Source organism: Schistocerca americana, chromosome 3 (assembly GCF_021461395.2).
Source record: "Schistocerca americana isolate TAMUIC-IGC-003095 chromosome 3, iqSchAmer2.1, whole genome shotgun sequence".
Lineage (NCBI taxonomy): Eukaryota > Metazoa > Arthropoda > Insecta > Orthoptera > Acrididae > Schistocerca > Schistocerca americana.
In genome coordinates, this window is record NC_060121.1 from 920,007,837 (window position 1) to 920,035,700 (window position 27,864).

General features: G+C 46.9%; 1 protein-coding gene across 1 annotated transcript in view; it reads left to right on the forward strand.

The window, feature by feature from the left end:
* Positions 1-27,864, forward strand: part of LOC124606532 (frizzled-5-like) — a 1,074,024-nt gene that overhangs the window by 1,036,357 nt on the left and 9,803 nt on the right. Inside the window, exons 9-10 of the mRNA XM_047138517.1 lie at positions 11,652-11,956; positions 20,170-20,413. Of these exons, the coding sequence (XP_046994473.1) occupies positions 11,652-11,956; positions 20,170-20,413 (549 nt within the window). The remainder of the gene's footprint in view (positions 1-11,651; positions 11,957-20,169; positions 20,414-27,864) is intronic.

A 27,864-nucleotide genomic window follows, 5' to 3' on the forward strand; every position in this document is an offset into this window, starting at 1 on the left:
TGCTACGGTCGCAGGTTTGAATCCTGCCTCGGGCATGGATGTGTGTGATGTCCTTAAGTTTAGTTAGGTTTAAGTAGTTCTAAGTTCTTGGGGACTGATGGCCTCAGATGTTAAGTCCCATAGTGCTTAGAGCCATTTGATTTGAACTTAGTCTTTCTCCTCTCTCATTCCTAGTACCAAGCCCGTATTCTGCCGTAGTCCTTCGTTCTATTTCTTCCCCTACAACCGCATTCCAGTCAGCCATGACTATTAAATTTTTATCTCCCTTTAAGTGCTTAATTATCCGTTCAATACCTTCATACATTTTCACTCTCTCTTCATTTTCTACTTGCGACGTCAGCATGTATATCTTTCATCACCTCGAAAAAATCAAGCTGCAGCCGTGGAACCTGGTGATTATGTCAGTGCTTCTATACATATTTATTCTTCAATGCAACACATTTTTCCCAATAACTGTTATGTTGCGGGAAAAATAGTTGGTTGAGTGAAGACGTACTTCTCTGCCAAAGACGGGATGGACGTGTACCGCAGGTGGAGGTCCCAGTGACGATAATATAACTTCTTCATTACTTCTTTACTAATTTGTTCAGCTGGCACTCTACAATGCAACTTGTTGGAAGTGGCTGTGGATAGGTATGAAGATGAACCGAAGGCCTCAACTCACACAGACATCTGAGTGCGTTTCCGTCTTCACATAATGTTCTGCCGCTGCAGTGGCACGCAAGGTGGACTTGCGTACAGTGAACATGTGCTGCTCTGGAGGCAGCAGCCTTGCCTCTCTGGTGTGCTGAGTTGACAGCTGCGGTCGGATGCTGCTCGTAGCTTTGAGGTGCGGGGCAGTTGGCAGGATCGAGTGGCGTAGCCGAAGGTTGTGGTGACCCAGCATTGTCTGGAATCGAAGTCTCGACCGACGCTGAAGAACAGTGGCGAGTGGCTGGTGCACTGTTGGCTGCCCGGGCTGAGCAAAACGGCAGCTGTCTCGTGGGTCGCCACGAGATGACAGCATCGCCGATGATGGTGACTCTGGTTGATAGCGACTGAGCATCTCATCGCTGCCCAGCTGGTCAAATGGGGACGAGCTGGTTTGGGAGGGCTTAAATGTCACTAAAGCTCGCTGCTCGCTGACTTTGCGGGAGGAACGGTGTTCAGTGTCTCACGCCGAATTATCTGGAATGAAGGCAACGACCTGCTGTCGTAATTAGCAGCGGATCGAGCTGCAGTTGTTTCTGGTGACCGACCTGGTTTCATCACATGGGCTGCTGTGAAGTAGTGGTAGTAGATGTCTCTGCTCAAGGGTCGCTGACCGCTACCTGTTTAACTCCAGTATGAGCCATAATGGCCGTCCTAATAATCTGTCGCTGGCTTCAAGTTCTGTTTAACTTCTTGTCTTTACAGGCAGAGACATTGGTTGTATGAGTCTGTATTATGGCTGTTCAGGAGCAGCGCACAACGAGAAAAGCCTGCTCATCATTCTGAAAATGCCTGTTGCGCAATGATTGCTTTGTCGATGAAACGTGACTAATCACTGGGTGTCATATCACAAGAATATGAGGGTGAGACGACATTTGATAGCGGAGTGGATTGGGTTCGTGTAAGTGCTCGTTGCTATAATAATTCTGCTTGCAATAACCAGCTAGCACTATGTTTCACCACCACGCTCATCTAGATACAATAGCACAACTTCTTAGTCAATGACCGATGGTGTACTACCGAAACCCAGTGCACTTTGATAGGATTGCGTCAAGTGGACTACATGATAGCTGGGGCAACTGCTCGTCAAGAAGCCCAGCCGAACGCTTATAAAACCCAGCAGTGTAACCGCCGTGTGGCTACTAGAGTGAGGCCATCGTCCTCACCCACCTTCTACTGGAGCAGTTAGCTCTGTTTATCATTCTATGGGACAGACTAATTGGGGGACCAACAAGAACACCAGCGGGCTGAGCATCGAACTCGGGTCCTCCGAGCTACTGATCCTCTGGGCGTCCAATGTCAGACGCCCCCAGCCACACGCGAGGCTGGGGTTCGTACTCGGTTGTCATCAATGCTGACACACACCACGGTAAACCGCCAGCCCGCCTCTGTGGCGGCATAGCCACGCCAGACCGAGGCACCAGCACGTGACACAGCTCTGTCGCCGCTGCCCTCGAATGCCAACCGCGCAAGGCCGCCATGCTACTCAGCTGTACTGGATATGGCGAGCGCAGGCGTCTTTATGATGAATAACAGCCCTTTGAAGATCGTGGATTCGACGGCCCTCGCCCCCGCCCCCCGGATGTGGTTGTGACAATTTTGTAGTAAACTCATAAATTACAGAATGAGGTAACTGTCTGAAAGATGTGACTGGAACTGTCCATGCTTGCCACTAAGGAACCCATCACTGTACAATAGTATTAAGTGTCTTAAGTCTTGAATGGAATGATCGATCTACTGACAAGGGAACCTCCCCATCGCACCCCCCCTCAGATTTAGTTATAAGTTCAAATGGTTCAAATGGCTCTGAGCACTATGGGACTCAACTGCTGAGGTCATAAGTCACTTAGAACTACTTAAACCTAACTAACCTAAGGACAACACACACATCCATGCCCGAGGCAGGATTTGAACCTGCGACCGTAGCGGTCGCGCGGTTCCAGACTGAAACGCCAGAACCGCTCGGCCACCAGCGGCCGGCAGTTATAAGTTGGCACAGTGGATAGGCCTTGAAAAACTGAACGCAGATCAATCGCGAAAATAGGAAGAAGTTGTGTGGAACTATGAAAAAAATAAGGAAAATATACAAACTGAGTAGTCCATGCGCAAGATATGCCACAACAGGGAGAACATAAGCTCAGGAGCGCCGTGGTCCCGTGGTTAGCAGTGAGTAACTGCGGAGCGAAAGGTCCTTGGTTCAAGTCTTCCGTCGAGTGAAAAGTTTACTTTCTTTTTTTTCGCAAAGTTATGATCTGTCCGTTCGTTCATTGACGTCTCTGTTCACTGCAATAAGTTTAGTGTCTGTTTTTTGCGACCGCACCGCAAAACCGTGCAATTAGTAGACGAAAGGACGTGCCTCTTCAATGGAAACAGAAAACATTTGATCGCAAGGTCATAGGTCAACCGATTCCTCCACAGGAAAACACGTCCGATATATTCTATACGACACTGGTGGCGGCATGTGCGCCACATGATAGGAATATGTTGTCGACCCGCCTAACTTGTACACTTGGCGAATGGGTAAAAAGATTCTTCTACCTTGCCCGATTTAGGTTTTCTTGTGGATGTGATAATCATTCCCAAAAAAGTGATGAAAACATAACGAGTTTGTCACGGACGGACGGACAGAAAATAAAAAATAAAAACTTTTCACTCGAGAGAAGACTTGAACCGAGGACCTCTCACTCCGCAGCTGCTCACACTAACCACGGGACCACGGCGCTCCTGAGCTCGTATTCTCCTTGTTGTTACCTATCTTGCACATGGACTACTCAGTTTGTATATTTTGCTTATTTTTTTCATAATTCTTCACAACTTCTTCCTGTTTTCTCGACTGATCTGTGTTCAGTTTTTCAAGGCCTATCCACTGTGCCAACTTACAACTAAATCTAAGGAGGGTGCGATGGGGAGGTTCCCTTGTGAGCACACACTATGCAATGAGCAGTGGCAGATGTGAGATTAACAGTAAACTTAAAACTGGAGGCCACGATGTAAACGTAGTGAAGGAATTCCGGTACTTTGGAAGCAAAATAACACACAAAGGACGAAGCTAGGACGACATAAAAAGCAGACTAGCACAGTCCTAGACAATGTAAATCCACTCGTATCAACGATTGGTCTCTATTTGAGGGACAAATCTCTGAGAACGTGCGTTTGGAACACAACATTGTATGGATGTGAATCATGGACTGCGGGAAGAAACCGAAGAATAAATTCAGAACGTTGCAGCGATTCGTGAGTTTCCGGTTGCTGCTCCCTTGTACGGGTACCAGTGTCATACAGAACTCGAAACTTTCCACATTACCGACCATGGGATGGACAATTTTCGTGGCAACACACGAGCACTAGCATTGCCCAGGGAAAGCGCTGCGCGGTCAGTTACAGCATCAGCAACCTTGTCAATAACTTCCGCCGGAAAAGGATGCTTTCTTCTTCCAGGTGCCACACCAAGTTCACCCGTGTTTTCGAATTTCAGAATCATCATCTTGAAATCATTTAATGACATCGGGCCTCTCCTCAGACCTCTCAGTCGGCGATACTCTCTCAGTGCAGCTCTGCAAATTGCTGCCGTCCACGTAACGCAGTTCACTAACAGCGGTCTCTCTTCTCGATAGCCATACTGTTCGGGCACAGTATGGCTCGTCACATGTCAGCGTGGATGTCATAGCATCTTACAAACAGTGTACAGCGCCAGATTTGCTCCTGTTGGTCAAAATTGGAACTATTTTTTTCCAAAGTAAATCGGCTCCACATAAATGCATTAGAATGTCTACCAAGCCTCACAACCGTATGATAATTACAGCCCACACTAGACCTCCGTGAGTAGTTGGACTTTAATTATAAGCACCCTGTACAGTCGCGCTCAGTATTCATGTAAGGTCGTAGGCCTTCTGTGCGGCTTTATGTCGCAAGTTAATCGAAATGCATTATTTTAAAGGCAACTTGGTAGCGGAAACTAACTTTTTCCATTGCCTTCCAATGCTACAATTACCATTAGACACTTGCTTCGTGCTTTATCGACATTATACTGCTTTGGCAGAGTATTGTGTGGATTCTGCACCTGTGCAGTCTAGGAAATAAATCAATATTATTTAGCATTCCATTTTCAGTTGTAGCATATACTTACGAAATACAATATTGGAAATGACTGATTTACAAAACTGCCGGCTGTCCCGGTACAAGTATTTCGGCAGCACGAATTTTTTATGATGGTATCGTAATGTAAATGTAGAACAATGTCGCAGTTCCATTGTAGAGTCTGCGGGTCAACACTTCTGTCACGAAAATGATGAAAACAGCAGAAAGGTCGTAACTTTACGATCCAACATTGAAGAGCGTGCTGTGTCTTGTAGCACCAGAGGGTCTGATACAAAATCTTCATCCATATTCTGAAAACCACGACAGAGGAAATTTCCCCTGTACCAGTGATTAGGGCTTCTTCCCTTTCCATTCATGTATAGAGAGCGGAAAGAATGATTGTTCGAACACCTCTGTATGCGCTTGGCGCTTTATGGAGTAGCTCGTCAAATTTGTAACGGTAACAATAAATTGCTGTTTTTGCATAGCGAGAAGCATTTTCTCGCATTTGTCGTGCGTCGTAGCAGACCCGTAACGCTTCAGACTAAAAGTGTAGGAACCTGCGCTGCACTGTGAGAATTTCTTCAACTACTTGAACAGTTGCATCTTGGGAGTTCTGTGTAGCGTGAACGCGCAACTGTTGATATATATATTGCTACTGATCTTGAAAAACGTTAAGTTATCGAGTTTAAATATACATTACGTTATACAGGTAATTTTGAAGTATATATATCCATAAAAAATGGGTTATAGTAGACACTACGGCTAGTATTTATGGGCGTATTTTTTAAACGTTACATCTTCGTTAACTTAGGCATTCGCAAGCAAACTGTTCTTTTGTTTTAAATAATGAATCCTGCCGTATTTCAAGGAAAAAAGAGAGTTGTCACTCGCGAGGCTGGCGGAGAGAATGACGACGTCTGCACGAGGTCCTCCTTTAGTGATATCACTATGTAAGGTGGACCGACTGGATAAGAAGACCAAAGAAAGTTGACTGTCCATCAGTTATTCTTTTCTACAACTAATTCATGGGAGGAGCGGATCTTTTAGATTCGGCAATTGCACTGTACACACTCGACGTTAGATTGAAAAAGTACTACTACCGGCTATTTTTTCAGTTCCTTGATATGGTGGTAGCAAATACGTGGTTATTGTACATGACGGACTGTCTCGCTCTTGATATATCCAAAACTAAGCAGAGGCCACTTTGTCAGTTCAGAGCTGAACCAGCTGATGCCCTGTGCAAAATAAACAAGGATGTAAGTGGGAGGAAGAGGGGCAGACCTCCTTCAAGTGTAGATTCTGAATGTACAGACAAGAAGAAAATAGGGCATGCTTCAAAGCCATTTCCCTCAAAGGCTGTTCTCCAGGACGATGTTGAACATTGGTCAGTTGTATCTGAGAAGAGATGTAGATGCAAGATGCCAAACTGCAGATTATCAGTTATCTGCCCGAAGTGTAATGTTTATTTGTGCATCGAGAAGAAAAGGGGCTTTAGTAAAGAATAAAAATTATGACCGTCAAAAGTTTTGAATTCTTAAATATTGTCATGTATCAGAAAAGTATATATGTAACTCAAGAAACGAAGGAATTACGACATATAGCTGCTAGTAGGCATTTTGTACATCAATGGGGAAAGTTGAAAATTTGTGCCGAACCAGGATTCAAACCTGGAGACTCCTGACCTCTACGAAATCTGAACACCGTCACTGTGCAGACTACCCTAGCACGCCTCCTATCAGTTTATCCATACGCTACTGACGTACTGCCCCAGCCCAATATCCTCATTACTCGCGTCATTCGCCGATTTCTGTAAGAGTTCGAGCGGTGCAGTGAAGGGATTGATGGGCAACCTCGCCTCAGTGATATATGTGGGATCCGTCCATAAGTCATTGGTATCCTTAATACATAATGTAACAAGTATTTAACGCTACAAAATATTTTATATAAATATGACAATGTATTTTTTATCAGTACAGGGTATATCATAATTAATGCCGTAAACGCATACAGTTGAAAGTACACGATACTAGAAGCAAAAAAGTCTGAGTAAACATAGGGTCGAAAATGCATACCTTAAGAGCTGCGAAAGAGATGAATACACTAAGCAGATTCAGAAGGATGTAGGTTGCAGTAGGTACTGGGAGATGAAAAAGCTTGCACAGGATAGAGTAGCATGGAGAGCTGCATCAAACCAGTCTCAGGACTGAAGACCACATCAACAACAAGAGCTGCGAGCAATTTTTCATCTTCGATACTGTGAAGCAAATTTCTTCCACTGCTAGCTCTTTGCTTTCCACATTTTGGGAAGTAGTAGTATGGACCAAAACAAAAATAAGTCCAGTAAACATTTGCTCGAAAATGCATACCTTAAAAGTTATGAGCAATTGAAGAGTTGTTTTTCCAAGTAGCGAAGACGAGCACGTGCTCATAGCTGTTAAGGTATGCATCTTATAGCTCATGTTTACTGGACATCTTTTCCTTTTCCTTCCCAAAATATGGAAGGATAGAGCTCTCAGTAGAATAGATTTGCTTCACAGTATCGAAGATGAAGAATTGCTCGCAGCTCTTAGGGTACGCATTTTCGACCCTGTTTGTACTGAGGCTTTTTTGCTTCTAGTGTCGTGTACTTTCAACTGTATGCGTTTACGCCATTAATTATGATACACCCTGTATACGTATATTGTGACCTTTAAGTAACACAAATATAGTATTTTTTCGACTTCATCACTTCATAATTCTTTCCATGGAAGAGTAATTAGTCTAACTTTGCCTCGCGATCCCTTCAAAGCGGTACATAGTTGTTTGCAGTATATTCGAAGTACGCTTTCTTGCGATGGTTTGCATTTATCTTCAACCGCCTGCCACTTTCGTTTTTTTAAGCTTATCCATGACACTCTCCCAAGGGTCAAACAAACCTAAAACCATTCGTACTGTCCTCCTTCCAATATCGCGCTGCTAGTCCTGCTTGGCATGTGTCTCAATAAGTTCTACAATATTCTTGTTAAACATCTCTTTTGTAGATTGACTTGTTTCTCTAGTATTTTACCAGTGAACTTAACTCTGCCACCTGCTTTACCGTAAATTAACTACTCTAAAGCAGGTGGCCTATATAATCATTCCGTATCATATCCCTACAAATTATTACAAAAAAGTGTGAGTTGACTGCCGGCCGTGGTGGCCGAACGGTTTTAGGCGCTTCAGTCCGGAACCGCTCGACTGCTACGGTCGCAGGTTCGAATCCTGCCTCGAGCAAGGATGTGTGTGATATCCTTAAGTTAGATAGGTTTAAGTAGTTCTAAGTTCTAGGGGACTGATGACCTCAGAAGTTAAGTCCCATAATGGTCAGACCCATCTGATCCATTTGTTGTGAGTCGACCGATTCGAATTGCAACTCCTCTGTATTGTAATCACAGGATACTGTGTGTTCTTGCGTTGTGAAAGGCACAATTGTACATTGATGAAGATTTAAGGCAACTTGTCTATTTGTGCACCACTTCGTAATCTTATCAACATACGATGTACACTCCTGGAAATTGAAATAAGAACACCGTGAATTCATTGTCCCAGGAAGGGGAAACTTTATTGACACATTCCTGGGGTCAGATACATCATATGATCACACTGGCAGAACCACAGGCACATACACAGGCAACAGAGCATGCACAATGTCGGCACTAGTACAGTGTATATCCACCTTTCGCAGCAATGCAGGCTGCTATTCTCCCATGGAGACGATCGTAGAGATGCTGGATGTAGTCCTGTGGAACGGCTTGCCATGCCATTTCCACCTGGCGCCTCAGCTGGACCAGCGTTCGTGTTGGACGTGCAGACCGCGTGAGACGACGCTTCATCCAGTCCCAAACATGCTCAATGGGGGACAGATCCGGAGATCTTGCTGGCCAGGATAGTTGACTTACACCTTCTAGAGCACGTTGGGTGACACGGGATACATGCGGACGTGCGTTGTCCTGTTGGAACAGCAAGTTCCCTTGCCGGTCTAGGAATGGTAGAACGATGGGTTCTATGACGGTTTGGATGTACCGTGCACTATTCAGTGTCCCCTCGACGATCACCAGTGGTGTACGGCCAGTGTAGGAGATCGCTCCCCACACCATGATGCCGGGTGTTGGCCCTGTGTGCCTCGGTCGTATGCAGTCCTGATTGTGGCGCTCACCTGCACGGCACCAAACACGCATACGACCATCATTGGCACCAAGGCGGAAGCGACTCTCATCGCTGAAGACGACACGTCTCCATTCGTCCCTCCATTCACGCCTGTCGCGACACCACTGGAGGCGGGCTGCACGATGTTGGGGCGTGAGCGGAAGACGGCCTAACGGTGTGCGGGACTGTAGCCCAGCTTCATGGAGACGGTTGCGAATGGTCCTCGCCGATACCCCAGGAGCAACAGTGTCCCTAATTTGCTGGGAAGTGGCCGTGCGGTCCCCTACGGCACTGCGTAGGATCCTACGGTCTTGGCGTGCATCCGTGCGTCGCTGCGGTCCGGTCCCAGGTCGACGGGCACGTGCACCTTCCGCCGACCACTGGCGACAACATCGATGTACTGTGGAGACCTCACGCCCCACGTGTTGAGCAATTCGGCGGTACGTCCACCCGGCCTCCCGCATGCCCACTATACGCCCTCGCTCAAAGTCCGTCAACTGCACATACGGTTCACGTCCACGCTGTCGCGGCATGCTACCAGTGTTAAAGACTGCGATGGAGCTCCGTATGCCACAGCAAACTGGCTGACACTGACGGCGGCGGTGCACAAATGCTGCGCAGCTAGCGCCATTCGACGGCCAACACCGCGGTTCCTGGTGTGTCCGCTGTGCCGTGCGTGTGATCATTGCTTGTACAGCCCTCTCGCAGTGTCCGGAGCAAGTATGGTGGGTCTGACACACCGGTGTCAATGTGTTCTTTTTTCCATTTCCAGGAGTGTATATATACAGACTGAAGTGACGAATGAAAATTTGTACCGAGGCCAGGGTTCGAACCTGGGACTCGTGCTGACTAGGCAGCTGTGCTAACCACTACGCCACCCTGGCACAGTGACTTTGCACAACTGCACAGACTGTACCCTAGCACTCCTCCCTCCTCGACCCAAATTCCCATCCACGATTCATCCCACTGGTATTTCCCGTAGACTCGAACTTGAGACTTGGAAATATCTCTGGAATAAAACAGTTTTATTTGATTATCGAAATATGCCTGAATATTTATGCAGATTGTTTGCTCACTTATGAAGTGCAAATTTTGCATTAAGGTAAAAAAAATAATGTTAGTGAGTTTTATTTACACTACTGGCCTTTAAAACTGTTACACCAAGAAGAAATGCAGATGATAAACGGGTTTTCATTTGACAAATATATTTTACTCGAACTGACATGTGATTATATTTTCACGCAATTTGGGTGTATAGATCCTGAGAAATCAATACCCAGAACAACCAACTCTGGCCGTAATAACGGCCTTCATAGGCCTGGGCATTGACTGAAACACAGCTTGGATGGCGTGTACAAGTACAGCTGCCCATGCAGCTTCGACACGATACCGCAGTTCATCGAGAGTAGTGACTGGCGTATTGTAACGAGCCAGTTGCTCGGCCACTATTGACCAGACGTTTTCAATTGGTGAGAGATCTGGAGAATATGCTGGCCAGGGCAGCAGTCGAACATTTTCTGTGTCCAGGACCTGCAACAAACGGTCGTGCATTATCCTGCTGAAATGTAGGATTTCGCAGAGATCGAATGAAGGGTAGAGCCACGGGTCGTAACACATCTGAAATGTAACGTCCACTGTTCAAAGTGCCGTCATTGCGAACAAGAGGTGACCGAGACGTCTAATGAATGGCTTCGCATACCATCACGCCGGGTGATACGCCAGTATGGCGATGACGAATACACGCTTCCAATGTGCGTTCACTGCGATGTCGCCAAACTCGGATGCGACCATCACGATGCTGTAAACAGAACGTGGATTTATCCGAAAAAATGATGTTTCGCCATTCGTGCACCCAGGTTCGTCGTTGAGTACACCGTCGCAGGCGCTCCTGTCTGTGATGTAGCGTCAAGGGTAACCGCAGCCACGGTCTCCGAGCTGATAGTCCGTGCTGCTGCAAACGTCGTTGAACAGTTCGTGCAGATGGTTGTCGTCTTGCAGACGTCCCCATCTGTCGACTCAGGGATCGAGACGTAGCTGCACGATCCGTTACAGCCATGCGAATAAGATGCCTGTCCTGGACTGCTAGTGATACGAGGCCGTTGGGATCCAGCACGGCATTCCGTATTACCCTTCTGAACCCACCGATTCCATATTCTGCTAACAGTCATTGGATCTCGACCAACGCGAGCAGCAATGTCGCGATACGATAAACCGCAATCGCGATAGGCTACAACCCGACCTCTATCAAAGTCGGAAACGTGATGGTACGCATTTCTCCTCCTTACACGAGGCATCACAACAACGTTTCACCAGGCAACGCCGGTCAACTGCTGTTTGTGAATGAGAAATCGGTTGGAAACTTTCCTATTGTGAGCACGTTGAAGGTGTCGACACCGGCGCCAACCTTGTGTGAATGTTCTGTAAAGCTAATCATTTGCATATCACAGCATCTTCTTCCTGTCGGTTAAATTTCGCGTCTGTAGCACGTCATCTTCGTGGTCTAGCAGTTTTAAATGCCAGTGGTGTACGTTTTGTTGCAATCGTATTTCCTAAGATGTGGTAAAATCAGTAGCCGATGTTGCTGTGCGTGGGGTCCTGACCCCCCTCCGTGTGAGCATTCCCCCGACCCCAGTTGTGCGACTGCTCGAACGTCAACATTTTTCCCCCCGCGGTCACAGCGCGCACGGTCTAGTAACGCGCCGTGTGGTGTGGCACAGGAGGAGAAGGAGTTCGCGGCGGTGTGGATCAGCCTGTGGTCGGGGCTGTGCTTCGTGTCGACGCTGATGACGCTGACGACGTTCCTGATCGAGCCGGAGCGCTTCCGCTACCCGGAGCGGCCGATCGTCTTCCTGTCGGGCTGCTACTGCGTGGTGAGCGCCGGCTACCTGGCGCGCGCGCTGCTCGGGCCCGAGGCGGCGGCCTGCGACGGCCCGCTGCTGCGCCACGGGCAGGCGTCGCCGCCCGGGCTCTGCGCGCTCGTCTTCCTGCTCATCTACTTCTTCGGCATGGCCTCCTCCATCTGGTCAGTACCACCCGTTTCACATTATTTTGCCAACTTTTACTAACAAAAAACAAGCTAGGTTGCAAAGGCAGCGTAAGCTTTATTGACGCGCTTCGCTTTTTTGAGCCATCTTCAGAATTCGTACAGTAACTCCGGGTAACGCATTATTCATATGTGTCGCCCTATCTAAGCATAGATTCGTACCTTCGGCAAAGGTGCGCACCAAAATTTCGACTACTTACGACTAATGCCTTACCTGCCGTTCCCGTACGAATTCTGCAGACGCCTCGAAGCTCAAAGGCGAAACGCGTCAATAAAGCTTATGATATCTTTGCAATCTACATTGTTTTTCCTACTGACAATACAGAGGGGTCCAAAAAAATGCATCCACTGTTTAAAAGTCCATAACTGGCAAACTAATTGACGGAGTTGTCTCATCTTTGCTACTGTAATAGTTTTTAATTCCGGCAATCGCCTCACAAGCGTTGCATTGCGTTGTTTTCTTTTGTCAGATAACAGTCGCCAGGTAGTCAGTGTTTTGTTCTTAGTTGCACCCAGTTACCTGAGTAAACGTGGCTAGCGTAAGGCTTACGTTCGATGAGTATCCACCGCGTTCGCCAGACCTAGCTCCTTTGGACTTATACCTGTGGGGAACACTAAAGGACGTCGTTTATCGACAAAAGCCACGCACATTCGATGAACTTGGAGAATACATCGTACATTCATGTGCAAATATCCAACAGAACAAGTTACAGTTAGTAGTTCGTGCTGTAGTTCGGCGGCATCGTTTGTGTGTGGATGTTAATGGTGACCATTTCGAACACCTACGGTGATATCTTTAAGTTGGACTTTAAGCTACACTTTCACCAAAAATGACACAACTTCGTCAACTAGTTTGCGAGTTATGGACTTTTAAACAGTGGATACATTTTTTTGGACCCCTCTGTATATCACTGTTGCTGCGCCACGGCTATAGAGTGGGACGATGTATAAGTGTTTTCTACGTTCGTGTACACGTCTCACTGCAGAAAACAGAAGACTTCTCAAAAACACATATTTACCAAAATGTTTCGTAATTGTTCAAACGAGTTCAACACTCATTGCTATAGGAAAACTGTTGTATAACACACTCTGAGTGCCATAATTCCAGTTATTCGTTTGGGTAAATCTCATGTTTTTGCTTCATTCTTTCCAGTTTAGTTCATAAAATAAATAAAATTCTTCGTAAATAAAACAAGTGCTTTATAAAACACTTTCTTTATGAGTAATTCTTATATACTCGCTGCTTGTTTATCGTCTCACAACAGGAAATGCCATCATCGTTATTAACCTACATCAATATAATACGTTTGTAAGGTTGCTGTGCATTTTAATATTATGGACTAGTCTCAAAGGTAGTGATAAATAAGCTCTGATACTTCAATGATATGCAGAAAAGAAATATGTAATAGCCAAAACGATAGTAACGTTATGTGACTCGACTATACGTGGAAAACAGTCACACACAGCAGACTTCCACAAATTCAGCGCAATACGAAGAATGGGGCTGCATATTGAAATACCGTACGTATTACAGGACTGAACAGTTTCATGAAGGCGGCAGATTACTCGCAATATTTGTGTTAACTTTCCACTTATAGCGTCCCACTGAGCTATGCGTCTGCCTCCACGGTTGTGCAAGTATATTTTCACAGTGCAAAAGTAGTTAACTAGTTGAAAGATCACACTATCGTCTGCAAATTTTCTGAACTTTCTGCAGGCGTTTCCATACGCATCACAAAGTTACTTTATATATTCCAATCTCTGCCCTTCTCTACAATGTTTACCCCCTCTATGGCTCCGTCTAGTACCATGAAAGCTGTTCCCTGATGTCTCAACACATGCCTTCTCATCTTGTCCCTATTACACTTAGTACTTTCCACATCTTTCCCCGACGATTCTGCGCAGAGTCTATTCGTTTCTTATCTTGTCAGTCAGCTTGATTTTCAGCTCACTTCTATAACATAACATGTAAAATGCTTCGACTCTCCTCTTTTTCATTTTTTTCCATACTCTTATTCACTTCCTATTTACATTCCTAGAAACAAAGACAACAATAGTAAGCTCACTGAAGTAGTAAATATCTCAGGACCCTTTCTTGGGGGTTAATTATTACTTTGAGACAAAGGAGCGTTGCACATAGACATTCATAGGAGTGCTGCAGTGTATTGCATTACTAGACACTGCACCGACATTGTGCTACCGATGAGCACCTCTCAGTGCATGTATTTGCGACTGGTGGGGGCTGCGATGTACACGACCGTTGCCCTTGTCGGGTCTGCCGCAACTCCGACAATAATAATTGCGGTGAGCACGCCTCACGTCAGACCTAACTTGACACTTAACTGAAGGACATCTCGTTGGTCCGAGATGAGTGCAATTTCAGCACCAGAGTGCTGACCGCGCTGTCCCTGACGAGATGATGGTGGTGGTGGTGGTGATGATGATGATGATGATGATGATGATGATGATGATGATGTGCACCTCTCGTAGTGGATAGACTTGACGGTGAACTGAAAAACATAAAGAAATCTAGGTCCAGTTAAGCTGGCTTTAGTGATGATTCGATGTAGGGCTTTGGCCGGTTGATTTAGCACTTGTCCCCTGCACTTCCCCCCCCCCCCCCCCCCCGCGCCCCCCCCCCCTACAACCTTCTTCTTCTTTTTCTTCTTTTGCGGCTTGATCAAATTAACATCAGGGGTGCTATGGTGGCATGTTTATTTATTTATTTACATTTTCTGCGTGTAGACCATCAAGCTGATGACTTTTGCAAACGTCATACACTGGTTGAGTAGATTAATATAGATAACACTTACATACAGTGGCGGTTAATACATTCATCTTTATTCTAATTATATGTTACAACAGAGGGCAAGTAGATTAGAATTCACTGAGTGATTATAAACATTTATTTACTAAGAAGGCTATTAACTCCCTGTGGAACAACTTTGGTTCATAAGTTGTCAAAATATGTGGCAGCTCTTGAACCGTATCTGATGATTAATATAAGGACTATTGTAAGTTATTTTTCTGCCAACAAAACTTGACCGCTTCGTCGGTTATCTCTTTCCTGTCTCAGCAGGTGAAAATTGGATAGGACTTGGTGAGGTCTGCCCACGAGATAAACTCCTGATACTTGAATTCCCAATTAAAGGGTTCGGGGTTCGAGCCAACGTTGGAAGGGAGAGTGTTGAAATGGGAGAAAAGGAATGTCAGTAAAGGTAAAAGGATAGGGATAGTCGTGGTGTGGATAGGTGTCGTCGTGGGTAGACACGGCGATCTTATTGAGCGTCGCCCTCAAACTGTTCTTGTCCGTCAAGCCTGGCAGCGAAGTATGAACCGTGAATTTACTTTCAAAACTTTTCTTAAGAATTTACTTTACCTACTAGTGATTCATCAAGAACATTAACACATTTAATCACACTATGTGAGCGTGGAAGTAGTTGCCAGTGGGTGATGAAAACAAATCAAACTTCTTTCAACAAATGGAAATTTTATTCCTAAAAACCCTTTTTTTAGCATCAGATTTAAAATTATAATCAGAAAGCACCCTCTAAATATCAAGTTACAATTTATTCAGAGGCAGAAAGAACAAAATTTTGACTGTATGAGTTTCGGGCAGAGAACCTTGCCGCTCCCTTTTGACACGGCCGTAGTTATGACCGCTCACAACAGCCTCTGAAAGACTACACTGGTGCAAATCTGCAACACACCAGATTACTTTAAACTAAGAGTTTAAACAATTTACACAAGCACACAAACTATGCACCCCCCCGTAGGTGGGATGGAAATAGTACGAAACACTAACAATTAAAATATTAACTTGCCACCGAAAGTGCAACTTGATTAATAAAAAAAACAGAAAAAACCTCTTATGGTGGAAGGGTGGCAACTTTATATACTAAAATGATCATTTAAATAAAAACCCATAAAACACAGTCTTACATACAATATACAAGGTTGGCCAAACATGCTCTACATTACACATATACCGCCTCTCAAGATGATAGGCAAGATAAAAACCTATTTGAGGAATTCGTTAACACCGAATTTGACAAACAAGACGGAGGGAGCTACTAACGTGTTGCAGATTGACAGGTAGATTACTGAACAACCCGATCCGCAGGTTGCTCTAACCCGCTCCTACTCCACAAGGTAAAAATGGACCACCCAATTCGTAAATAACCACCTTCCTGCGGGTGGGCAAACGGAGAAGAATGGTGGGACGACCCCAAAACAAAGTGGCTGGTGACCTCACCAAGAAAACAAGTAAAATTTAACAAGTAAATCACACAACCTATCTCCAGTCACTTAACTTCTAACAAACTGCGATTTCTGGCGAAGACCTGGCGCAGCACCCCCAACGTTCTCCCGAACCGTCCGCTGCCAGCCGCTTCAACGGGCGCAGGAAGGCGCGCCGATCTCCCGTCTCACAGCGTCGCAGCGCGCACCGGCCAGACTGATGTCGTGGGTTGACTCCTGTTGTTCTCGTGTCGGCCGCGAAGCCACTCCCCCTCGCTATACGGCGCGGCCACTGGACTCACGTGGCGACCTCACATGCGCCGACGCTCGAGGCGGACAAGTCATCTTGTGTCCCAGTGTGCGACCGACCAACCGATCGATCCAACCGCTAATGACCGTTGCCTGAGCAACTCGAGCAGACTGGCGGCCTAACACATACTAGCACTCCGGACGACAGAGACAGACACTGACTGCCCCACACTGACCCGGTTGACCAACTGACCCCTGGCGAGCTTATAGCGCCCCTTAAATGCACGTGAACAGGCAACCTTTCCCCTTTTCCACCAGGGGGGCGCCACCGCCAGAAACGAAGGGCGACTGCTTCACACAACGCGCTGCGGCGCGCTCTTCAAAATAGCAATTTTTACCACGGCTCAGACTGGGTCACAAAAAGAGTGCGACCTTCCCCAAGCATTATAATTTTTCCTCTAGTATGTCCTTACTTCTGATCGGCAGGTTTTGATTCATGTTGTTGTTGTTGTGGTCTTCAGTCCTGAGACTGGTTTGAGGCAGCTCTCCATGCTACTCTATCCTCTGCAAGCTTCTTCATCTCCCAGTACCTACTGCAATCTACATCCTTCTGAATCTGCTTAGTGTATTCATCTCTTGGTCTCCCTCTACGATTTTTACCCTCCACGCTGCCCTCCAATACTAAATTGGTGATCCCTCGATGTCTCAGAACATGTCCTACCAACCGATCCCTTCTTCTACTCAAGTTGTGCCACAAGCTCCTCTTCTCCCCAATTCTATTCAATACCTCCTCATTAGTTATGTGATCTACCCATCTAATCTTCAGCATTCTTCTGTAGCACCACATTTCGAAAGCTTCTATTCTCTTCTTGTCCAAACTATTTATCGTCCATGTTTCACTTCCATACATGGCTACACTCCATACAAATGCTTTCAGAAATGACTTCCTGACACTTAAATCTATACTCGATGTTAACAAATTTTTCTTCTTCAGAAAAGCTTTCCTTGCCATTGCCGGTCTACATTTTATATCCTCTCTACTTCGACCATCATTAGTTATTTTGCTCCCCAAATAGCAAAACTCCTTTACTACTTTAAGTGTCTCATTTCCTAATCTAATTCCCTCAGCATCACCCGACTTAATTCGACTACATTCCATTATCTTCGATTTGCTTTTGTTGATGTTCATCTTATATCCTCCTTTCAAGACACTGTCCATTCCATTCAACTGCTCTTCCAAGTCCTTTGCTGTCTCTGACAGAATTACAATGTCATCAGCGAACCTCAAAGTTTTTATTTCTTCTCCATGGATTTTAATATCTACTCCGAATTTTTCTTTTGTTTCCTTTACTGCTTGCTCAATATACAGATTGAACAACATCGGGGAGAGGCTACAACCCTGTCTTACTCCCTTTCCAACCACTGCTTCCCTTTCATACCCCTCGACTGTTATAACTACCATCTGGTTTCTGTACAAATTGTAAATAGCCTTTCGCTCCCTGTATATTACCCTGCCACATTCAGAATTTGAAAGAGAGTATTCCAGTCAACATTGTCAAAAGCTTTCTCTAAGTCTACAAATGCTAGAAACGTAGGTTAGCCTTTCCTTAATCTTTCTTCTAAGATAAGTCGTAAGGTCAGTATTGCCTCACGTGTTCCAGTGTTTCTACGGAATCCAAACTGATCTTCCCCGAGGTTGGCTTCTACTAGTTTTTCCATTCGTCTGTAAAGAATTCGTGTTAGTATTTTGCAGCTGTGACTTATTAAACTGATAGTTCGGTAATTTTCACATCTGTCAACACCTGCTTTCTTTGGGATTGGAATTATTATATTCTTCTTGAGGTCTGAGGGTATTTCGCCTGTTTCATATATCTTGCTCACCAGATGGTAGAGTTTTGTCAGGACTGGCTCTCCGAAGGCCGTCAGTAGTTCCAATGGAATGTTGTCTACTCCGGGGGCCTTGTTTCGACCCAGGTCTTTCAGTGCTCTGTCAAACTCTTCACGCAGTATCGTATCTCCCATTTCATCTTCATCTACATCCTCTTCCATTTCCATAATATTGTCCTCAAGCACATCGCCCTTGTATAGACCCTCTATATACTCCTTCCACCTTTCTGCTTTCCCTTCTTTGCTTAGAACTGGGTTTCCATCTGAGCTCTTGATATTCATACAAGTCGTTCTCTTATCTCCAAGGGTCTCTTTAATTTTCCTGTAGGCAGTACCTATCTTACCCCTAGTGAGATAAGCCTCTACATCCTTACATTTGTCCGCTAGCCATCCCTGCTTAGCCATTTTGCACTTCCTGTCGATCTCATTTTTGAGACGTTTGTATTCCTTTTTGCCTGCTTCATTTACTGCATTGTTATATTTTCTCCTTCCACAATTAAATTCAATATTTCTTCTGTTACCCAAGGATTTCTACTAACCCTCGTCTTTTTACCTACTTGATCCTCTGCTGCCTTCACTACTTCATCCCTCAAAGCTACCCATTCTTCTTCTACTGTATTTCTTTCCCCCATTCCTGTCAATTGCTCCCTTATGCTCTCCCTGAAACTCTGTACAACCTCTGGTTCTTTCAGTTTTTCCAGGTCCCATCTCCTTAAATTCCCACCTTTTTGCAGTTTCTTCAGTTTTAATCTATAGGTCATAACTAATAGATTGTGGTCCGAGTCCACATCTGCCCCTGGAAATGTCTTAAAATTTAAAACCTGGTTCCTAAATCTCTGTCTTACCATTATATAATCTATCTGATACCTTTTAGTATCTCCAGGGTTCTTCCATGTATACAACCTTCTTTCATGATTCTTAAACCAAGTGTTAGCTATGATCATGTTGTGCTCTGTGCAAAATTCTACCAGGCGGCTTCCTCTTTCATTTCTTAGCCCCAATCCATATTCACCGACTATGTTTTCTTCTCTCCCTTTTCCTACACTCGAATTCCAGTCACCCATGACTATTAAATTTTCGTCTCCCTTCACTATCTGAATAATTTCTTTTATTTCATCATACATTTCTTCAATTTCTTCGTCATCTGCAGAGCTAGTTGGCATATAAACTTGTACTACTGTAGTAGGTGTGGGCTTCGTATCTATCTTGGCCACAATAATGCGGTCACTGTGCTGTTTGTAGTAGCTTACCCGCATTCCTATTTTCCTATTCATTATTAAACCTACTCCTGCATTACCCCTATTTGATTTTGTGTTTATAACCCTGTAGTCACCTGACCAGAAGTCTTGTTCCTCGTGCCACCGAACTTCACTAATTCCCACTATATCTAACTTCAACCTATCCATTTCCCTTTTTAAATTTTCTAACCTACCTGCCCGATTAAGGGATCTGATATTCCACGCTCCGATCCGTAGAACGCCAGTTTTCTTTCTCTTGCTAACGAGTTTGATTCATGTTAAAAGCATAATCTTGAGTGATGAATAATTTGTTCGCACGTACAGTGGACTCGTAAGCATTGTCAGGTCCCTATAACAGTTACCTCGATCGACAGACAAGTACGCGTGCTGGGTGCGCATCCAGTCCCTCCAGCTACTACATACAGTAGCACTCGGGAGCCCTCCTTGACGTCACTGTCTGTAGAATTTCTGTCTCCAGGCAGCTTGTGCAGACTCGCCAGAGGTGATTTGATTTTCAGCGGCTGGAGGATGTCTTGGTGGACGAAGTATGAAGGAAACGAGTTGGGTGGGCGTGCGCAGGTGGGTGGTGCTGTCGCTGACGTGGTTCCTGGCGGCGGGCCTGAAGTGGGGCAACGAGGCGATCGCGGGCTACGCGCACTACTTCCACCTGGCGGCGTGGCTGGTGCCGACGCTCAAGTGCGTGGCCGCGCTGCTGCTCGCCGCCGTCGACGGCGACCCCGTGGCCGGCGTCTGCTCCGTCGGCAACCAGAACCCCGCGCACCTGCGCCTCTTCGTGCTCGGCCCGCTCGTGCTCTACCTGCTGGTACGTACTACACTGTTCGACCAGTTTTAACTGTCACCAAGAAAAAATAATGTCACGCTATTAATTTTTGATAGCTTTATACGAGGGGCGTTCAATAAGTAATCCCGCTAGGTGAATACCGCGCTGATCCCCACGCACCGCCTAAGTTACCCGCCTCGCAAGCATCTGAACACGTTCGCACTGTTCCATGGATCACACTAGACGCTGACAGCTTGGGTGCACTAATTCCATCCCCGGGGGGAGGGGGGGGGGACGGGGGCGGGGGGCGGGGGCGGGGGGTACGCGGTGGCGACATTTTTTTCGGCCAATTTCAGTTGAAAACATACGGAACTTGTTGTGGGACACCGTGGAATACTCCCGTTTCAGCCCTCATAGTTTCACGAAGTTCCGACATGTGGCGGTGCTACACGCAGTCTTCAAAATGGTGTCTGTAACGGAATTACGAGGCGTGTTTTTTATGTAGGTATCATTTTGAAATTGAAAAAATACGTGCTAAGATATCTCAATAATTTTATTTTTACATGAAAGCCCGTACCGTAATCTACTTTTCTACATAATTTCCGTCAATATTGAGGCACTTGTTGTACCAGTTTTTTGAATACCCTCCTCGTGAAGTCTGCCGCCTGACTTGTTGACCACTGCATCACCACTCTTTTGACTTCGTCATCGTCTCGAAGCCGCTGACCGCCCAGGTGCTTCTTCGAGTGCAGGAACAGATGGTAGTAACTAGGTGCAAGATCGAGTCTGTACGGAGGATGATCTAGAGTTTCCCATCGAAAAGATGTGATGAGATCTTCGGTCTGATTCGCCACATGCGGACGGGCATTGTCTTGCAGCAAAACGATGCCCTTGCTCAACTTCCATGGACTGTTGCTTTGATTCCGGTGTGACTTAGGCCACCCATGTTTCATCGCCCGTAACAATTTGGCTTAAGAAATCATCACCGTCGTTGTGGTACCGCACAAGGAAAGTCAATGCACTGTCTAAACGTTTGGTTTTGTGCACATCCGTCAACATTTTCGGTACCCAACGTGCGCACAATTTTCGGTAATTCAAGTGCTCGGTCACAATGCCATACAAAACACTACGAGAAACATTAAGAAAGTCATCCCGCAAGGAGGAAATCGTAAAGTGTCTGTTTTCTCTCACCTTATTGTCCACTTCCTGCGCCAAACTTTCATTAACGGCAGAAGGACGATCACTTCGTTGTTCATCATGCACATTTGTGGTGCCATCTTTAAATGCTCTCACCCCACTTTCTTACCATTCCATCACTCAATGTTTTCTCCGTAAACTGCACATATCTCACGATGAATTCCGATCGCTTTTAGGCCTTTAGTACTAAGAAATCTTATAACAGTCGGCGGGACTCTCGATTATCGGAGGCATCTGAAACACTCAGTACACAACGTAAACAAGGAAAAATCAGACTGAACGGCGTCAGTGCGTAGATTAAGATACAGGCTTTCATGTAAAAATAAAATTATTGAGATATCTTAGCACGTCTTTTTTTTATTTCAAAACGGTACTTACTTAAAAAACACGCCTCGTATCTTCCAAGGAAAGAGCTGTCATGCATTCTTTTGAAAGTAAAACGGACCATCGGAGATATCCATAGGCGCTTGCAGAATGTCTACGGAAATCTGGCAATGAACAAAAGCACAGTGAGTCATTCGGTGAGGCGTACGTCATCATCGCAGCATGGTTGCACAGGACTGTCTGATCTCTCGCGTGCCGGCCGGCCGTACACAGCTGTGGCTCCTGCAGTGCTGAAACGTGCGAACACTCTCATTCGAGGTGATCAACGCATGCAAACAAACTTCTCCTTCTCCGTGACAACACGAGGCCTCACACTCGTCTGCGCACCCGAGAGGAGCTCACAAAGCTCGTTGGACTGTTCTTCCTTATCCACTCTACGGCCCGGATTGCGAACGTCCCATCTGTTTGTCCCATTCTGCAGGAAGCAGTACGTAGATGATAGGAAGATTATTGATGGAGCGAGGGGTTGGCTCCGAAGTATACCAATAGACTGGTACCACACGGCTACCCAGCGTAAGGCATTGTTTGAAAAATAGTGTTTTGTAGCCAAAAGAATGGCGAATAATATGGTATATTGGAATCCTGAATGAAACCAACCTCCTTTCAGAAAAAATTATTGCATTACTTAGTGTATATCCCTCGTAACTAGACGTCTGCAAGGGTAATGCACGTTGAAATCCCCACATCACGGTAACGTAGCATCCCGCTAGAGAGCCAAAACAGAATGGCACAGCCCATTTATATAACTGAATATCGTGTAATAATTCGCTTTCTGCATTTGAAGGAAAACAGATATGCAACAAGATAGATAGATAGTTGATAGAAGAGATAGAGAAGATCCAACGGAGAGCAGCGCGCTTCGTTACAGGATCATTTAGTAATCGCGAAAGCGTTACGGAAATGATAAACTCCAGTGGAAGACTCTGCAGGAGAGACGCTCAGTAGCTCGGTAAGGGCTTTTGTTAAAGTTTCGAGAACATACCTTCACCGAAGAGTCAAGCAGTATATTGCTCCCTCCTACGTATATCTCGCGAAGAGACCATGAGGATAAAATCAGAGAGATTAGAGCCCACACAGAAGCATACCGACAATCCTTCTCTCCACGAACAATACGAGACTGGAATACAAGGGAGAACCGATAGAGGTACTCAGGGTACCCTCCGGCACACACCGTCAGGTGGCTTGCGGAATATGGATGTAGATGTAGATGTAGAATCCATGCTGAGTTGATGAAAATGGCTCTGAGCACTATGGGACGTGACTTCTAAGGTCATCAGTCACCTAGAACTTAGAACTACTTAAACCTAACTGACCTAAGGACATCACACACATCCATGCCCGAGGCAGGATTCGAATCTGCGACCGTAGCGGGTCGCACGGTTCTAGACTGTAGCGCCTAGAACCGCTCGTGAGTTGATGAAAATGTACTGAACAATGTACTGTTGTATGGCAATGGTTAGATGTCGCAGACGAATGCAGTGGGGTCAAAAAGTCTGAATGACGAAGAGTGAAGTGGCAGACCTTCTCTCTGTGAAGAAAGGGGAGTCCGAACAGAAGTGGAGGCATCGTTGTTCGAAGAACGGCTTGTCACAATTGAGGCGATACTGGAAAAAGTGGAAATTAGCCGTAGATCAGTACTGAACATCTCGCAAGACATTTTGAACGCAACAAAGATCGTAGCCCGCTGCCTTCCGCGGCTGATCCGCCTCCGTTCTTAAGCCCACCATATCCAGACAGCAGCGGAAATGCCGTAATTGTGTCGGATGACTTCGTCAGCTGCCTGTTCACCACGGACTACGGTGGAAGTGCCGAGACGAGGGAGCAAGGCAAACAGTGGAAACATGGCGATTAAAAGGCGGACACAGCCGTCGCCACAAAAGCTGAGACCCCCCCCAGGGGATCCACAACTCTTTTGTGGATACGTGTGTAGCGAGCACGGGACCCCGAGCTAATGTGGCCTTCCTTCCTTTCCGGGCTGCATACCTTTCCTTTCCGTATCCTTCCCCATCCCCCATCTTCGCCCCCCCCCCTCACCTCTGGCTCTTTCCTTCTCTTTCTCCCCCTCTGGGGAGTATGGTTTGTGCCTACGTCCGGAGACGGACGCTTGTAAATGTACCGCACTCTTCGCCTTCCTTGCTTGTATGTCTTCATCTTTCTTCGTCCTTCTCTTTTCCTTACCTCTTCTCTTTACCCTTTTCTCCGCTGCGGCGTTTGAGACCTCTCTTCCTTCCTTTCCCTGTCTCTTTCTTCCTCCCTGTGCGTGTCTGAAGGCCGACCCACGCATTTCCATGCGTAGCCGGTGACGGGGTAACGCGTAATTCCCCGCCCCGGGTAGACAGGTAGGACACGTACGTACCCCCTGGTAACGGCCAGGCCCAGGGAGGGGTGATTACCCGAGCTGATACCTTCCGAAAGTGCCGATTGGTCCCTCCGTCCGTTTGTCGGGAGGTGTGACCTGAGGTGTGAACAATCACCTAAGGCGGGTGTGCCCTCGGTGAGGGCCCCCACAAGGGAGGAGCGCGCCATCGGAGACGCCGGTAATCATGGGGGATTCTTCCGCAATGGTTTCCTCACCTTCCACTATGTCTGCTCACAAACGTAAGTTCACTGAGTCTCAGCCACAGACGGTTCTTCCATCGTTGCCACAGTTCCTTGTTGTTTCTCGGTCTGACGAAGGTCACGACTTTTCCACGGTCAACCCTTTCATTATTCAGAAAGGTGTCGACGCAATTGCGGGTCCTGTAAAGTCTTGTTCCAGATTACGGAATGGCACCCTGTTGTTGGAAACACACAGTGCCCTCCAGGCTCAAAAATTGCTGCGTACTTCTCTGCTCCACACCTTCCCTGTCCGGGTGGAACCGCACCGTACCTTAAATTCCTCGCGTGGAGTCGTTTATACACGCTCCCTCGATGGATTGTCTGACGAAGAAATTCAGCACTACCTGTCTGACCAGGGCGTAACGGCTGTTCGTAGGGTTATGAAGAGGGTTGACACCAACATCATTCCAACCCGCACTGTCTTCTTGACATTTGACAAAGTTCAACTCCCATCAAAAATCAAAGCAGGCTATGAGATAATTTCCGTTTGCCCTTATGTCCCAAACCCTACGCGTTGCTATCGATGTCAGCGGTTCAATCACACCAGCCAGTCCTGTTCCAATCCGGCCAAATGTGTTACGTGTGGCAAGGATGCCCATGAGGGTGCTTGTCCACCTCCATCCCCTCGCTGCATCAACTGTATGGGTGACCACGCTGCTTCCTCCCGAGATTGCCCCGTTTTTAAGGACGAAAAACTTATCCAGGAAATAAGAGTGAAGGAAAAGGTGTCGACCTTTGCTGCTCGAAAGTTACTCGCAAGTCGACAGCCCACTGTGCCTCAGAAAGGAAAATACAGCTCTGTCCTTGCTTCTCCTCGGCCAACAAAGGAGGCGGCCACGCAGACTTGCGACCTCACCTTTAGTACCACGGTCGTCAGATCGGCCAGCGCAAAGATCGCCCGTTCAACCTCACCACTTTCGCCTGCCCACTCTATGGCTCACCCTTCATCGGGTTCTGCTAAATCTCGAGCCCAAAAGTCGGACGCCAAGTCTTCGAAAAAAGAGCATTCTCGTGAAGAGTTTTTACGTACCGCAACTTCACAACCATCGGTTCCTCCTTCCTCTAAACATCATCCTTCCAAGAAGGCTACGAAGAAACACAGTTCCTCTCCTTCTCCGCCAAGGCGTGTCCCATCTACAGCACCACCTGGCGGAAATCGCCCTCGGCCGTCTTCTGTGTCGCCGGGGCGCACTGCTGGTGGCTGGTCAACTGGCCGATCGTTGGTGGCGGGAGCTGCTCCTGACCAACCTATGGATCAGGCTCTTCTGCCTTCGGCTGAATGCCATTCCATGCTGTCGGTCGCAAGCTCTGAGCAGTCGTTGAGATAACAGCGACCTTGGTCACATTCCTCCATTTTCTGTTCACCCTATGTCCATTATCCACTGGAATATCCGCGGCATTCGAGCCAACCGGGATGAATTGTCCGTCCTCATACGATCCTACTCGCCGGTCATCTTCTGTCTTCAGGAAACAAAGCTGCGTCCCCATGACCGCTTTGTTCTCCCTCATTTTCAGTCCGTCCGATATGACTTCCCCTCTGTTGAAGGCACTCCAGCCCATGGAGGACTCATGATTCTGCTCCACGATACTCTCCATTATCACCAAATCCCCTTAAACAGTTCCTTCCAAGCTGTCGCCGTCCGTCTTTCCCTTTCTGGATACACGTTCTCTCTTTGTACGGTATACATTCCATCGTCCACACCAATGGCACGAGCTGATCTCCTTCATCTTCTTGGTCAGCTTCCACCCCCCTATTTGCTGGTTGGGGACTTCAATGCCCACCACCCGCTTTGGGGATATCCACATCCTTGTCCACGTGGCTCACTATTGCTAGACGTCTTCCACCAAGCGGATCTAGTCTGCCTCAACACTGGGGTCCCCACATTTTTGTCTGCCTCCACGACAAATTTATCTCATTTGGACCTTGCGGTCGGTACTGTTCCGCTAGCTCGGCGCTTCGAATGGTTCGCCCTTGATGATACACACTCGAGTGACCACTTTCCATGTGTTCTTAGACTGCAGCCTCAACTGCCATATATGCGCTCGCGACGCTGGAAGTTTGCCCAAGCCGATTGGACACTTTTTTCGTCTCTAGCGACATTCGATGACCGTCGCTTTCCCAGCGTCGACGATGAGGTCACACATATTACCGACGTTATTCTCACAGCTGCGGAACGTTCAATACCACGCACCTCCGAGTTGCCCCGGCGCCCCCCAGTTCCTTGGTGGAACGAGGCATGCCGTGACGCAATACGTGAGCGGCGACGTGCTCTTCGCATTTTCCGTCACCATCCAACTTTGGCAAACTGTATCCGATCTAAGCAGCTCCGTGCGCGATGCCGTCGCGTCATCCGCGATAGCAAGAAGGCAAGCTGGAAATTCTTTATTAGCTCATTTAACACCTTCACTCCCTCCTCGGAAGTTTGGAGTCGGCTTCGACGGTTCTCAGGCGCGCCTAGTTTCTCTCCAGTCTCTGGGCTCACTGTCGCGCATGATACCTTAGTGGACCCCGTCGCAATTTCTAACTCATTGGGTCAGCACTTTGCTGAGATTTCGAGCTCTTCAAATTACCCGCCAGCGTTTCTCCTGAAGAAACGTGCAGCGGAAGTGCGACATCTTGCTTTCTCCTCTCAAAATCACGAAAGCTACAATACTGTTTTCTCCATGCGGGAACTCCAACATGCCCTCTCTTCTTCTCGCTCCTCCGCCCCAGGACCGGATGGTATCCATGTCCAAATGTTGCTGCATTTATCAACCCATAGCCTGCGTTACCTCCTTCGCCTTTACAATCGAATTTGGACCGACAGTACCTTTCCCAGGCGATGGCGGGAAGCTATTGTCGTTCCCGTTCCGAAACCTGGAAAGGACAAACATCTCCCCTCTAGCTATCGCCCCATTTCTCTCACGAGTAGTGTCTGTAAGGTTTTGGAGCGTATGGTGAATTACCGTTTAGCTTGGTGGCTGGAATCCCGCAGTCTTTTAACACCAGCCCAATGCGGATTCCGAAAGCATCGTTCTGCCGTTGACCGTCTTGTTGCTCTCTCCACTTATATCATGAACAATTTTCTCCGGAAACGCCAAACGGTAGCAATATTTTTTGATCTGGAGAGAGCATACGATACCTGTTGGAGGACAGGCATCCTCCGCACACTGTTCTCTTGGGGCTTTCGAGGCCGGCTGCCCCTTTTTCTTCGCGAATTTATGGCAGAGCGCACATTTAGGGTGCGGGTGAACACTACTCTCTCCCGTACTTTCTCCCAAGAAAACGGGGTACCCCAGGGCTCCGTGCTGAGTGTTGTACTATTTGCCATCGC